Raw genomic sequence first — 13,880 nt, 5'->3', positions numbered from 1 at the left:
AGCTATATGTATTATGCACATGTGCATCATATAACCAGGATCCCCATGGGAAAATGGAACAGTGGGAACGATCCTGTCAACGGTCAAGCGGGGGAAAGGTGTTGTGGGGTTGAAGCTGGAGTCGGGTGGACACCGCATGGGCCACTTGAGTATGCAGGAGAGATATCAGCTCGGGCCGACATTGCGCCAATTAACAGTATTGATCCTATAGATCAACATCGTGCATGCCAGTTGTTATCTCATGGTGTGAGAGGTCCATGATCGCACTGCTCACCAAGGCAGCTATATATCTTTCCTTCCGACCAAGTTGTTGAGCCAGAAAACATTTCTCTCCCCCATCTTCTCTTCATCTCCTCTACCCTACACCTTATACCCCTTGATTATGTCTCCAGCCCCAGTCGGCGAAAAATGGTGGAAGAACGCCATCATCTACCAAATCTACCCGGCCAGTTTCAAAGACTCCAACAATGACGGAATTGGCGACATCCCCGGCATCATCTCCTCTCTCGACTACATCACCAGCCTTGGGGTTGACGTGATCTGGATCTCACCCATGTATGACAGCCCGCAGTATGACATGGGGTATGATGTCGCCGACTATGAGAGTGTCTACCCACCATACGGCACAGTCCAGGACATGGAGGTTCTCATCGAAGAGTGCCACCGTCGCGGCCTGCGCATTATTCTGGACCTGGTCGTCAATCACACCTCGCACGAACACAAGTGGTTCAAGGAATCACGGTCGTCCAAATCAAACCCCAAGCGAGACTGGTACATTTGGAAGCCTCCAAAATACGATGCCAGTGGAGCCCGCAAGCCCCCAAACAACTGGCGCAGTATCTTCGGCGGGAGTGCTTGGGAATGGGACGAGCAAACCCAAGAATATTATCTTCATTTGTTTTGCACGGAACAGCCAGACCTCAACTGGGAGAATGCAGAGACCCGCCGTGCCGTGTATGACTCGGCCATGGAGTTCTGGCTGCAGAAGGGTGTCGATGGATTCCGTGTGGATACAGTGAACATGTACAGCAAGCACCCAGAGTACCCAGACGCGCCGGTCGTGGATCCCAAGTCTGAGACACAGATATCGCCCGCTTTGTTCTGCAATGGACCTCGTATTCACGAATACCTCACTGAGATGAATGAGGTACTTGCCAAGTATGACGCTATGACGGTGGGAGAGCTGCCAAACACGCACACGGTCGATGGCATTCTGCGGTATGTGTCCGCCGCGCAGAACCAGCTCAACATGGTCTTTCAGTTCGATATCGTAGACCTCGGACAAGGGAAGGACTATAAGTTCTTGACTACGCTGCCGGGCTGGACCCTGCCGGAGCTCAAGGCCGCTGTCAAGGGTACTCAAGTTATCATGAAGGGGACAGATGGGTGGTCCACAGTGTTCATGGAGAATCACGACCAGGGTCGGTCCATCTCTCGGTTTGGCTCCGAGAAGACCCCAGAATTGAGAGTCACATCGGCGAAGATGCTTGCGATGATGCAGGGCACATTGTCAGGCACACAATTCATCTATCAAGGCCAGGAAATTGGCATGGTCAATGCGCCGGAGAGCTGGACCATCGAGGAATATAAAGACGTCGACAGCACAAACTACTACCAAATGGTGCAGAATGTTTCAAAGGATGACCCGGTGGAGCTGGAAACTGCTATGAAGTCACTCCAGCGCTTTGCGAGAGACCACGCCCGGCTTCCTATGCAGTGGAGCCCGGAGGCTAACGGTGGTTTCTCTTCCTCATCGGCAAAGACATGGATGCGTGTCCACGATAACTACCCCGAGATAAACGTGGAGGTGGAGGAGAACGATCAGTCCTCTGTCTTGTCATTCTGGAAACGGGTGATTCAGCTGCGTAAAGAATACGCCGACCTCATGGTCTTTGGGGAATTTGAGATCCTGGACGAGCAAAACGAGAAGGTGTTCACATATATCAAGCGAGGGCCGGATCAGTCAGTTTTGGTAGTATTGAACTTCTCCGAAGAGACACTGAAATTCGAGAAACCCGCTGCTGTGCAAGATCCGAAGGTGTTGCTGCGTAATGTTGAAGGGGATCTGAACGAGTTGCAGCCGTTTGAGGGACGTGTGCTGTTATTTTAGTTGATAGAGATAATGATTTTGGTAGAGGCCTTAGACTGAATGCATGGTTTTGTTTCTTCTCTTGGAATGTAAAAACAAATCAAAAATATTCTCGGTAAAAGATCCGAGCGTCAGGCACGTGCCAAGGCGCCAAGGCACGGATTCAATATAAAACCTGGGGTAAGACAGGCGGGGCCGACGATGTCTCTTCCTACCGACATCGCGCGCTAGACCCATGCATTTACCACCGTACGACCATGGAGGACTACCGTCGACCCCGAGTGCACAAGGCATGTGACGCATGCGGGCGAAGGAAAGTCCGCTGTAATGGTCAGCAACGATGCCAGCAATGCGAGCACTTGGGCCTAGTTTGCACATACACCGATAATCGGCTTGCGCGATCAAGAAAGCATTCACTGCGTCGAGGAGAGATTATCTCGAAACATAAAACGGAGTCATCGCCAAACTCACTTCTCGCTCCTGCGTTATCATCAGTTTCAGCCTCGTACTTTGAAAGCCTGGTCTCGGAATACATGCGTTTCGTATACCCATTCAATCCCATCATGACCGCCGACGAGGTGCAGGATGCAATCGGCAAAATGGACTCTGACCGAGAGAACGCGGCATTTGTATACGCATTTGCCGCGGCGACTATTGACCTGACACAATCCAATCGCCCCACGTCCAGCGCCTCGACGCAGGTCACCCAGCTCGTCAACCAAGCCATCGAAATCCAGCCGCCAATGTTTCTTGGATTCCGGCCGTCCATCCTGCGCACAATGACGAACATCTTTATCCAGATGTGCTTCATGAGCCTCGGCCAGTACGACCTAGGCTTTGTATATTTGCGTGAAGCCATCGCCATGATCCACCTGCTACGGATTGAGGACAAGACCGTTCTCGGAAGTCTCCATCCTACCGAACGAGCCCGACGGCAACGTCTGTACTGGTTATGCTTTATCCACGAACGATTCATTTCGATCGTTCACTTCTCTCCCGCCACTCTGTCCCCCCACGACTCCTTCCCTGAGGCTGACCCCAACCTACCCCCCGGAATCTCCCAGGGCTGGACTCAAGTCATCAAGACCTTCCTTATCCTCGAGCCAACCTTCATCAACCTCTGGATTGGTGATAGAAGCCAAGTCTCTGCGAAATGGGTCGAGCAAAAGCACCGCGAGCTGGACGATGCCCGCTGGGAGCTCGAAGTGTCGATGTTATCCGAGACGCAGCAAGCCGATCTCGTCATCACCAGACAATGGATGCGTACTCTTCTCTGGCAGATGGCCATGTCCAACTGCCTTTTGTCCTCCCGTCCTCTCTGTCCGTCTCTGTCCCTTGAACTCCCGCTCCGACTCTCCAGCCAGCTGAGACAATTCCTGACTAAGATCTCGCAAAATACGATCCGCGTGCACGGGTCATCGATCCTCACCAAGTTGGTGGAGATCATTAATACCATCGCGGATGTAGTTATCCATCTTCCACAGACGTCGCTGGAGGTCACGACTAGTCGTATCGGGGATATCGTATTTATGAAGGGTGTGGTGTTTTCGTTTCATAATTTCCAGCAGGTGTCGAAGGATATCCTTATTGAGAAGTTCGGCTTGATTAGGGATAGGTTTCCGGGAATTGAGGCTGCTTGCGAGTTGACTGCTTAGCTGGTGTGAGTACATATCACTTAATAAACTGATTTGTAAGCCTGATAAATCGTAACTGAAGTAGATTTGATGCTGCGTAGAACAAGGGCGGCAGGCATAGCAAGTATCCTTGCATCCGTTGTCCATGTGCAGTGAGGTCCTCTTAGGCAGCTTATAAGCGGACGGAGACTACGGACCACTTGCTATCTTTGCTCGCCATCAGGGGAGTAATTGTTCCCCACAATTGACATTCAGAGTAAAGTACAGCAGAGAGGTAGCAGACATTGCGTAGATATATCAGCCCAGGCGAAGGTTGATTAGGTCTTAGTCCCGCCATTCCCGACGTTTGTTCGCCTGGTACGGCTTCGTTTTTACAACACTCGAAGCTGTTAGGATATTCAGAAGGGCTTTCTCTGAGTATACATAGTTTGCAATCTTTGAACTCTTTGCTTTCATTCTTCCCAGCATCTTTCACGATTTTTATCCTTATGCTTATTTTCTTATGTTTAATACCGGCGTAATCCGAAGCCATTGCACCAGGTGTCATTGGTGTAACACACATTGAAAGTTCCATAGACCTACTTTTGACACGATGGTACTCGTCTTTACCCAATATGAAACCACAGAAATTAAACGTTCTAGCTCAAGAACCGAGCTGATGGGGCAGCGGAGCTCTGTTGCAGAGATAGGCTGTTTTTCTTTTTATTTTTTATTTTTTTGGGGGATGCAGGTATTGAAAGGGTTATATGGCTCTCGGATGGTTCTACATAATGGTGACATCCATATATATTGTGTACTTTCCTCTGGAGCCCACCACGCCCAAATACGAAGGTTGGTACCAAAGTAACGTTTCTTAGCAGGTTATGTAGTGTCCCCAGTAGGAATGGCTAGGTATCTAGGGCGTATTAAGTGTATATTTAGTGGATAAATTTTCCGGCTCAGAGAAACCACTTTCAGGTATTGCGTCAATAGAAATCGCAGGAAGATGTGTAGACCCACCCCTTTTGTTCTATTTTCAATGCTCTACTGTGTATAACCGGCACCAGAGTGAATCCTTCTGGTAGAACCTGGTATTTAGTGTTTACGGGATACTGCTCGCCGTTTGCCCAGTGCCCCAGAAGAAAAGAAAGAAGGGAAGAAACAAGAAAAAGGAACACAAGAAAAGACAAAAGAAGAGAAACAAACGTTAAATTATTTTTCACCAGAGCGATATTCTGAACTGGAAGTTATAAATTCAGGCCCTGGAAGGAATGCTGGGTCGATCATCTTATCCTACTGTCTTGACAAGTGGTATTTGGCGCTTTGCTCAGTACAAATGTATCACATATCAATGATTCTTTGCCTATATCTAGTGGCCTTGGTTACAGGATTTGAGTTTAAACCAGACGCCAACGATTTGGCGACCCAAGCGGTCCATACCAGTTGTCAACAGCTGTACATCGGAAGCTACAAGTACCAGGTTGCCCCATATGAGATTTATCGGCGCCAGGGACAATTCATAGTAGGTTACTGCACCTATGGTGGACCGGGTAGTACCAAGAGACGATGGACACAAATACCCGTGGACCAATGTATTGGTTGGTATAATGCACCGCCGGGAAGTCTTGTCGGTCAAAAAGGGTACGTATAGTCTTCGGCATTAGTTGTTTGGTCTAAGTGTTTTTCTTTCTTGTTGGTTCATTATGAGAGATAGCTGAAAGACCCAGTGGAGGGGCATCACAAGCAGGTAGATGTCAGAATTGGAAATATTTTCGGAGAAGCGAATATGAATACCGGATCGAGGCCGAGTGTTTGTATTTCTCGGCACAGACCCCGCGGAGAGTGTATTTCCAACGTAAGTATTCCACAAAGGTTAGATGGTTTCATAACTGATCGGTCCTCTAGCTGGCCTGATAACACTTGAGCCGACACAAGGTCGACTAGGCTGTTTGGGGGTATGGGGTTCATAAGGCAGTATGTGTACTTGGCCATTGTACATAAACGACCAAGATTGTTTCTTCGTGCTCAGCAGAGGGTTTGGTCTGTTTGGGCTAGGGTATAAGGCTATGCGGTCATGGTGGCTCACGACCTGGAATGACTTGTTTATATTCATAGGGTCATCTAGCGTAATTCTCCTATTGAATAGACTTGTCTACACTTTCCTCACTGTACCGGCCGTATCTATCATTTGGCCTGACGAGCACGGCGAGGAACTAGTTGATTCAAGGTGCTAGACGGAGAATGACCTCAGCCGCTCTAAGGCCAATTAGAAAGTTTCGACTGAAAGGTGATTTAGTCTAGATCTTTCTAGGACGCACTAGCTTTGCGATGGTATGTCGAGATATGCACGAGCGACACATGTCAAATATCGCTGTGGGCTATTCTAGTATAGATACAACGAAGCTTCTTTCCAGGGCTAAAAGTAGTATTATTCTTCTAGAGATTAATACCCAACCCGAGGTCGAGAATCAAGTGATGCAGATAACAATAGGTATTGGTCCTGTTGTAGACTAATTGTATATTGCCAAGGACCTACTGCTTTTAGTAGCTGAAATCCCTGTCTTTCAGAGTTATTCCATAGTATTTTGTGTCAATGCGGTAGATCCTGCCTATAGTTTTCTCTTTATACATAGCGGAATTACAATCTTTAAATCTCCTTTCACCCCCGATGTGTAAATAAATAGTGGCATCGTTCCTTGTCTCGCATTCCCATACAGTACATTGATCACCGCGTGGCCGCCCATGGACGCAGCCCACTGCGGCATATTATCTCTAGAGAAGCTATTAACCGTCACGACTCATGGGCACATAAACAGCCAACGCGGATCCCTTCAGTTCGACGTTCAACAACTCCTACGTGCAGCTGGGTACTTGCTTATTGCATCCGGCCGCAAGGAATTATAGCCACTGCAGCTAGACAGATCCCAGTGGCAGCAAATGAGCCATTTCGTTCAACTTTCCAAATTCGACATTGGTCATGTATCGTACCTTGTTGAAACGACCGCCGCCTTCTGCACTTTCCTGTCTTCTCTGACGGCAGTCTCTTTTACAACCATTTCGTCCCGACCAGTTCCACCGTGCATCCTCTGCCACCACATTCAACAGAGCTGCACCCACTAAATCCGTTGTATTCGAATCGTTGTATGAGCCTCTTAGAGGAGTAGGGAGACTTGAGAATCATCGGCCAGCAGGCCATCACCTTTGGCGACCAGTTCAGACGTTCTTATCGAATACTTCATAAACTAGGCTATGACATCAGTGTACGAAAATACCTCGTTCTCCGTTGGACACAGTTATGAAATTTTCAGTTGATTAATTCAGCCGGCACATGAAGCACGACATCAAGTATGTCAAGGCCCAAAACATATGTTATGACCTCCTGGGATCAATGCTAATAATCAATCATGCTTCTATTTGGGTAATCCTATGGGTATTGCAAGGTCCAGTACAACAGACGCGTAGGTTGCCATAGGAACACTGGCCGGGGGAGTTCGGTATTATTCTGGTCATGCAATAGTCAATATCACCCAAGTAGAATTGGTTTTGGGGCTTTGTAAGGCACCCAGTACCTTTGGCCTTCCAGTAGACTACTTTGTCTGTTCTAGGGCCAGCGAGAGGTATCTCTCGGGTATTCTCTATATTAGATACGTTACCAACTAGGCACCTGTAAGATGTAGTCATAGAAGCTATAGATTCGAATCCCGGCTGTAAGAGCTTTGGCTTGCCCTCATTCATGTTACGAGTATAGACTTTTAACTTTTAATGGGGACTATACCTTAGCTAAGCGGCCTGCGGGGTTATTTCCAGGGTTATTACAGTATCCTGGGACCTACTTCGTATTGTAGTCGCAGCCGTATCCCTTGTATTTTTTTTAGCTCTCCTGTCAACTGGTAGATAGTCTAGAACATATGCTGACTAGGCTTATTTTATGAGTCTGCGTTTATCTGCACCCCCCAGATACTGTCGCTAAGAATAGTCGCTCTGCCCTCGGTTGATCATATGGCATTTTTACACTATGTAGCTGAGAGCCCAACGCAGGAATGACTTGCGAAATTAGTGTGATTTTCAGAGTGTTCGATCTGAAGATCCTTTGTCAGAGCGCTTGTCCTCCTTGGTCACAATCCTCCTCTTGCAGTTGTCGAAGTTCTTCATTTCGTATCTTTCAATATTCCCACTTAGGACAGTACAAGGCAGTAGTAACAGCTTGGGGCATTCCATCAACTGGTGTAACATTTATTGTATTCCTCCATTGTTTATGCAGCCCTAGTAGGAATCATATTAAGCTGTAATGGTAATAGTAGGAAACCAGAACTCTTGCACAAACATGTGCTGTATTGTACTTAAATATAAAGTTACGAGCCCGACAGGTCTTGCTGGGTCGAGAACGCGGGCCATTTCCTAGATGATATCACGATTCACGATTCACCGCTGCACCTTTTATAGTGTCACCTGGCCATGACCATTGTCATTTTCAGCGTTGCCATATAACGATTAGCTATCATCTTTGTGCATACTATCTTAGAACCCCATTACCATCGTGAACATTTCTGGAATTGCGTGGGACCTTGGTGTCGCAGTAGGTTCCAGAGCTCAAAATACTCGTCAAATGGGGTTCGCTACGTCGGAGTGAGGCTTCTTATTAGAATCAAGCCCCGGCAACACTCAGCTATGAATACCGCTACTACCCAAGGGCAGAATGGCTCGGTTAGTTATTATTTTGCTCTTCCTTTAGCATCTTTGTACCTCAAGCCAGGTTCTGAGAAGGATGTACAGAAACCAGGGTCAATTTCCGCAGCTCAGGGGGCTCCAACGAGCGATCAGAATATTAGCCTTTCCACATGTCTAGCTATAATTGGGGGGTTTATGGTGGCAGTCGTACGAGGTGGGATGGTGCAACAACGGATGGACCATCCAAATACCGGATTTCTCCCAGTTCTCATCGGGATCGGCGAATGGTTCAGCATTTTCGACGTATCCTGGGTTGTGTGCTATACTGACCACCGGCTGCGGACTTCGGCGCCTCGGATAGATTTTGAAGCCCACTTCTCTGAAGACGGGATCCTGCAGGGGTCTCCAAGCGCCTCACTGCTATGGCTGGAGATGAGCTACCTCGACGCGATATATGGAATTGGAAGCCTGCTTCAGTTATTTTGTGATAGAATCCGCGCTCTTATGAGCCACCAGGAAGCGCCTCAGTCAGGGGTTGTTCACAATGGCGCAGATAATTCGTCTGGGAATGGGCACTCCGATGACAATGCAATACCTATGGAGACATGGGCAACAGGTGGCCCAGTAGATATGACAAAACCCCAACGGACGACGGACCAGTGTCCAACAGCTTCAACCGAGTTTGGAATAAGACCGGATTGTGGCTGAGAGGATGGCTAGCACTTGCAAGGGTAGCAACTGTGCTGGAGTGGAAGTACATGTTTAAATTTGCGCCTGCCAGCAGCCAGGAAAATTTGGAAGCGGGAGGAGTACAGGGTAGTATCCCTGAAAGGTTTCCTGACATTCAATATCCACGAGTCCATCACTTATTTTCAGATGATCAGGAAGAACAGAACAGGCTCAACGATCTCATGCGTACATCGGACAGGTTACTCTTGGTATATGGACCGTATATTATGGAAATTCATAATTCCAAGAAAGCCCAGGTTCCACCACTTCAAGACCTAAAGTTCAAAGCAACAGCCCGTCTTGTCTTTCTCCTAACTTTATCGATTTTAGGGCTCATGACCAAATCCAGAACATGGGCTTGCGGCTTTTTGATCTTACTTGTTCCTCTTCTTCTTCATTCTCGTATTGAGAAGCAATCTGAGGTGCAGAGGGAGTTCTTTAACAAGGTGAGCGAATGCTCGAGGGAAATCGAACGTACCTCACGATATCTCCATGGCAAATACGTCGAACCGCAGCATACGTATTGGGCGCAGAGACCTTTTGATGTCTTGCTTCGCTATAACGGTGTCATCGCTTGGTGCCGATATAGCCCTGTACCTCCAGGAGAAGAAGATGAGAGACAAAGTGGAAACACTTGGATTGAGCTAGTCATCCCAAGCACGTCGCCCAAGTGTAACTGTCTGTATAAATTTATCGATTGCGCCGCCCACAGCTTTCTCCCTTGGGGCCACTGTGACCACTGGGACGTTAACATTGTCTATGCTTCGCTTACATTTCTCTTCTCGTGCTTTGCTGTATGGCTGGGGGTAGTGGGTCTTGCCTTTGCCTGGGCACTAAAATTGTTCTCTCCATTTTCTAAATGGGGCAAAGGAGATCAATGGACCCTGGCATGGTATGTATTCATTATCCAGTTGCTCACTGATGGTGACCTTTCCCGCCCACTCGCCTTTACTGTGACATCTATTATATCGTTGGCCAAAACCATGGTCTTCCCGACGGCTATCCTGGGCCCAGCCAGCACTATGCAGCCAGCATCCCCTACAACGGCGGCAGCTAACGTGATACTCACAACGGTTTCAGCCTGTTCTGCTAGTACTTCACCATACTGAGAGACAACCCTGTCTAACCCTTAACACAGATTTATATCGTACAGTACTGATGTAATCACGGCCATTCTTGAGAGCTTAGCCTTGTTCCGTTCGCCAGTCGAAATCATTGAGGAACGGAGGAAATATGCGGGGTTTTTTTTATTCGATCTACATGCCCAAGTCTGGCTGTTAACTCGAAGTATCTATTCTAAGCAGTGGTTATAGTTTACAAATTTCGCAAAGAATAGTTAGTTTATTGCTCCTCCGCAATGGCTTAGCACAACCAGGCTTCTGTGCAGACCTACGACGGAATTTGAATGTGATATTCAGTGAAGAAACCTTCCCGTCCGTACACAATTTCCATCTTTAGGAGAAAATAAGAACTTCTAAAGTCTATGGCGTATGCCTAGAGGAGAGACAGCAAGGTAGACAGCACATTCTACATTTATGTCTCTCCGTAATGCGGTATGGGAGAGAGTCTGCATCATTATGCACTGGAGTATCCAATCTTGCATCGTCTCCACCCACATAGTATACTAACCCGCCATGGGTTTTCAAGCTACACGACAAGCTTGCGAAGCTATCCTCCTTGTGGGAGGTTGTGAGGAAGAGAGAAGCAATATTTACTATTTTCGAGGCGAATCCACAAAACACTAAAGATATTTGTTATTGATCCCCTTTAACCAACAGTGTGGAGCTCGGCTCGGCCCGGGTCAATCTCGGTAAAATGTAATATATTACTACTTCCTATTTACAACGCACCAGCTTCCGATAATTGTCGATGTAACGTGGAGAAGCTAAGTGGATATGTCACTAGTTCGAGGTTTTATTTTTGAGTAGATGATTAGTTAGTAAATCACCAACATTCTCTACGGAGACTTGTAGTTACTTTGGTTCTCAGATAAGCTCAACCAAGGCTCGCGGCCAAGGCAGGAGATCAAAACTTGTTACTATCCCTAAGTTATGAACAGATTGATACAGATCGAACGGGGTTCTTAACCTTGAGTAGATCCAAGTCACTTCTCTCTGCCCCCGACTTTATATTATAGTCGGCGTTTCTTTGCCCTTGGCCTTGGGCTGTTTGGTGATACAAAATCCTCGTTGGGTTGGCCCAATCATGCCTCGAGGCCTCCTCTCAATCATCATACTCTTTGGATGCCTATCACAAGGTATACAATGACCGCACAATACAAGTATTCTAACAGTAATAAGCTGATGTTAGTGGTACATTTACGTAACCTCGGCGGATTTCCGCCCTTCCCCCCGGTTAGTGTGGTGGAGCATCCCCACCATTAGCGTAGCAGGTTCATAGATATTGGGAGATTATAATCAGAAACCCCCCAGGGCCTGGATAATGCACTTAATATCTTCTTGTGTGGGTTGAAACATTGGCATAGTCACGCAAAGTGATGGAGACCCCAACATTAGAGAGTGAGAAGTTACTCGTTAAGGATCATCGGTCTGATAGTGAACCAGCGTCACCCATCTGTTTGCCGTCGATGCTGGAACATGATTCGTTTATCAAGGGCGACAACACCTCCCTTCTCTCAACCATCGGTCATTGCCTGCTAAACATCTTCGTTTGGACACCAGCGAGGTAGCAAACCATTCTCTCCTCTTCTTTTAATCTAGCAACTGGCTACGAGCTGAACACAACTTCAGGTTCCTTATCTATTACTTTCCTCTGCTCGAACATGTCTTGCCAGCTCCTCCTGCTGTCTCTCAGGAGTACCAACTGCAGATGAAGTTCCTGTCGTCCCTTCTACTGCTTCTGGCCGGTGCAGACGCAATCAATGCTCATCCCACAGCCATGGAGCAGTTCACGCGTGAGCTGGAAGTGGCTAGTCCCAACCCATCCGGGCTTGCTCTGCGAACCTCCAACAAAGAGCACTCAACTGCAGCCGTGTGAATGCTTTTATTTCCAGGATATCATCGGTTAAAGTCCAGTACGTGCAAACCCCAGCCCGCCGACGCGCACCATTTGCCTCAGACGATTAACTTCAATAGGCTTGCCTTTGTTACCTTCGGCCCCGAAGTCGCCAAATACATTTGCCGCGCCGTAACACATGGCAATCCCACGTGCGATGACTGGGCTCAGGGAATCAGATACGCCCTTGCGCTCCTCTTCGTAATCTCTGGCAAAGATGGCGCAGAGCCAGCAGTTCCTCCCGGTGAGCCAGTTCGCAGGATAAATGCAAGAAGCTTCATGAATATCGTCACAAATGCTCTAAAGGAAAGCAGCTTACAATTCGCCAGCATCGAGGCGGATGACAATCTGCCCCGCGTCGAGAAGCGGTCCTCGGATGAGCCATATCTAGTTGAGAGATTCCGTATCCGCGGCTTGTATCATGCCGATCTAGGAAACGATGCGACCGATATATGGGTCAACTATTGGAGTAATGGCGATAATACCCTGCAGATTGCCCTAGAGGATGGTCGGCAGGATGGCAACTCTACTTTAACTAGGCGTTGGGATAAGCCTGGCTTCAAAATTGCTTACACTACGAGAAAGACTGCTCCACTGAATGAGCAGGAGGCCCTGACGATGGCTAGACATATTAGTCTGAAATGGCAGGGCATGACCCTTGGCAATGATATCGCGGACTTCATAGGGTTTGTCGAGACAGGGCACACGGCAAACTTCTACTTCCGCATCATTCCTGAGAACAAGGGATACGGGTTGAACTATGAGAGTGTGGATATTTGTGGCGGTATGGCGGGGATGTTATAAGATGCATATAACGAAGTCATCCATCAGTTGGATATACTCGTCCAGGTGATAGGCATAGTATCGGCTCTATCAGTTGCCTAGAGCATACCGGGGCAGGATGGGCTGGTCGCCGGATATTGAATAGAAGCTTTGATCGCAGCTTTGTAGTCATGACCGTAGCAAAACAAATATCCATCAATACAATCGCCAGGCTTCCGGCACGCCACGAAGTCTCCATCAAAGAGTATGGATTTTGAATCATGGAGGGTGGCGTATCCGGCTTTGGACATCACCCCTTCTCCCATATCACTACGGCCGTCGCAAAGATCAAGGGTCCGAGCTGTGCCTCCCAAGTTGAGCGAGCCACCCAACTGGAGCTTCTCTCTGGTCCATACTGCCAGGGAGCTCCCTAGTTGGTATGTTTGCAGCTGGGATGGACGTTCAATCCCACGGAAGAAAATCGTTTCTTATCGGAACATAGCTGGAAATGGTCGGTAATGATCTGGCATCTCCCCGATATTTAGCGAAGATCTTCCGGCTCATTTAGTTCTGGCCACCAAACTTTAATTTTCATTTCTCCAGCTTCATTAACTGTTTTTCTTGTCTTTTTCGACGTGAGTGGGTGCGTTCCACATATCCGACCTTCCTCACCGCCACACGAGGCTACTAGTGGTGAAAATGGTTAAGCCTTTTCAGATACTTCTCTAGTGCGATATAGCGGGTTGTGTTAGCAGAAGAATTAGACTTTCTGTCACGACTCACGCAATACCTAGCGAGACTGCCGAAGGCAATCCATATAATTTCAAGACAGGTTTGACGAGATGCTCGCTCGTGTAGATAATTTCAAAACTAAATTCGATACAGTTCTTACTGAATTCTTACCCATACCCTTTTGAACTGATTACCAAACATACCTAGCTGGATCCCTCTCACTACAGCGGGGATATGGTTCTACGCAATAATCCTCTGCAGTATCGCTCACA

The 13,880-nt window shown here is 47.8% G+C and overlaps 2 protein-coding genes across 2 annotated transcripts; both read left to right on the top strand.

The window, feature by feature from the left end:
- Positions 1-382: 382 nt before the first annotated feature.
- On the top strand, positions 383-3,744 carry ANOM_008086 (maltase; the record flags this gene model as incomplete). The annotated part of the gene is made up of 2 exons (XM_015553342.1): positions 383-2,095; positions 2,212-3,744. 2 exons carry the CDS (start codon positions 383-385, stop codon positions 3,742-3,744), a joined length of 3,246 nt encoding a protein of 1,081 aa, XP_015406135.1.
- Positions 3,745-11,596: 7,852 nt separating this feature from the next.
- Positions 11,597-12,918, top strand: ANOM_008085 (uncharacterized protein; the record flags this gene model as incomplete). Its single annotated transcript, XM_015553341.1, has 3 exons — positions 11,597-11,784; positions 11,850-12,092; positions 12,195-12,918. 3 exons carry the CDS (start codon positions 11,597-11,599, stop codon positions 12,916-12,918), a joined length of 1,155 nt encoding a protein of 384 aa, XP_015406136.1.
- Between the last annotated feature and the right edge of the window lie 962 nt (positions 12,919-13,880).

Source organism: Aspergillus nomiae (genome assembly GCF_001204775.2).
Source record: "Aspergillus nomiae NRRL 13137 chromosome Unknown contig00168, whole genome shotgun sequence".
Classification (NCBI taxonomy): Eukaryota; Fungi; Ascomycota; class Eurotiomycetes; order Eurotiales; family Aspergillaceae; genus Aspergillus; species Aspergillus nomiae.
This window is presented reverse-complemented; position numbering and strand designations above follow the sequence as displayed.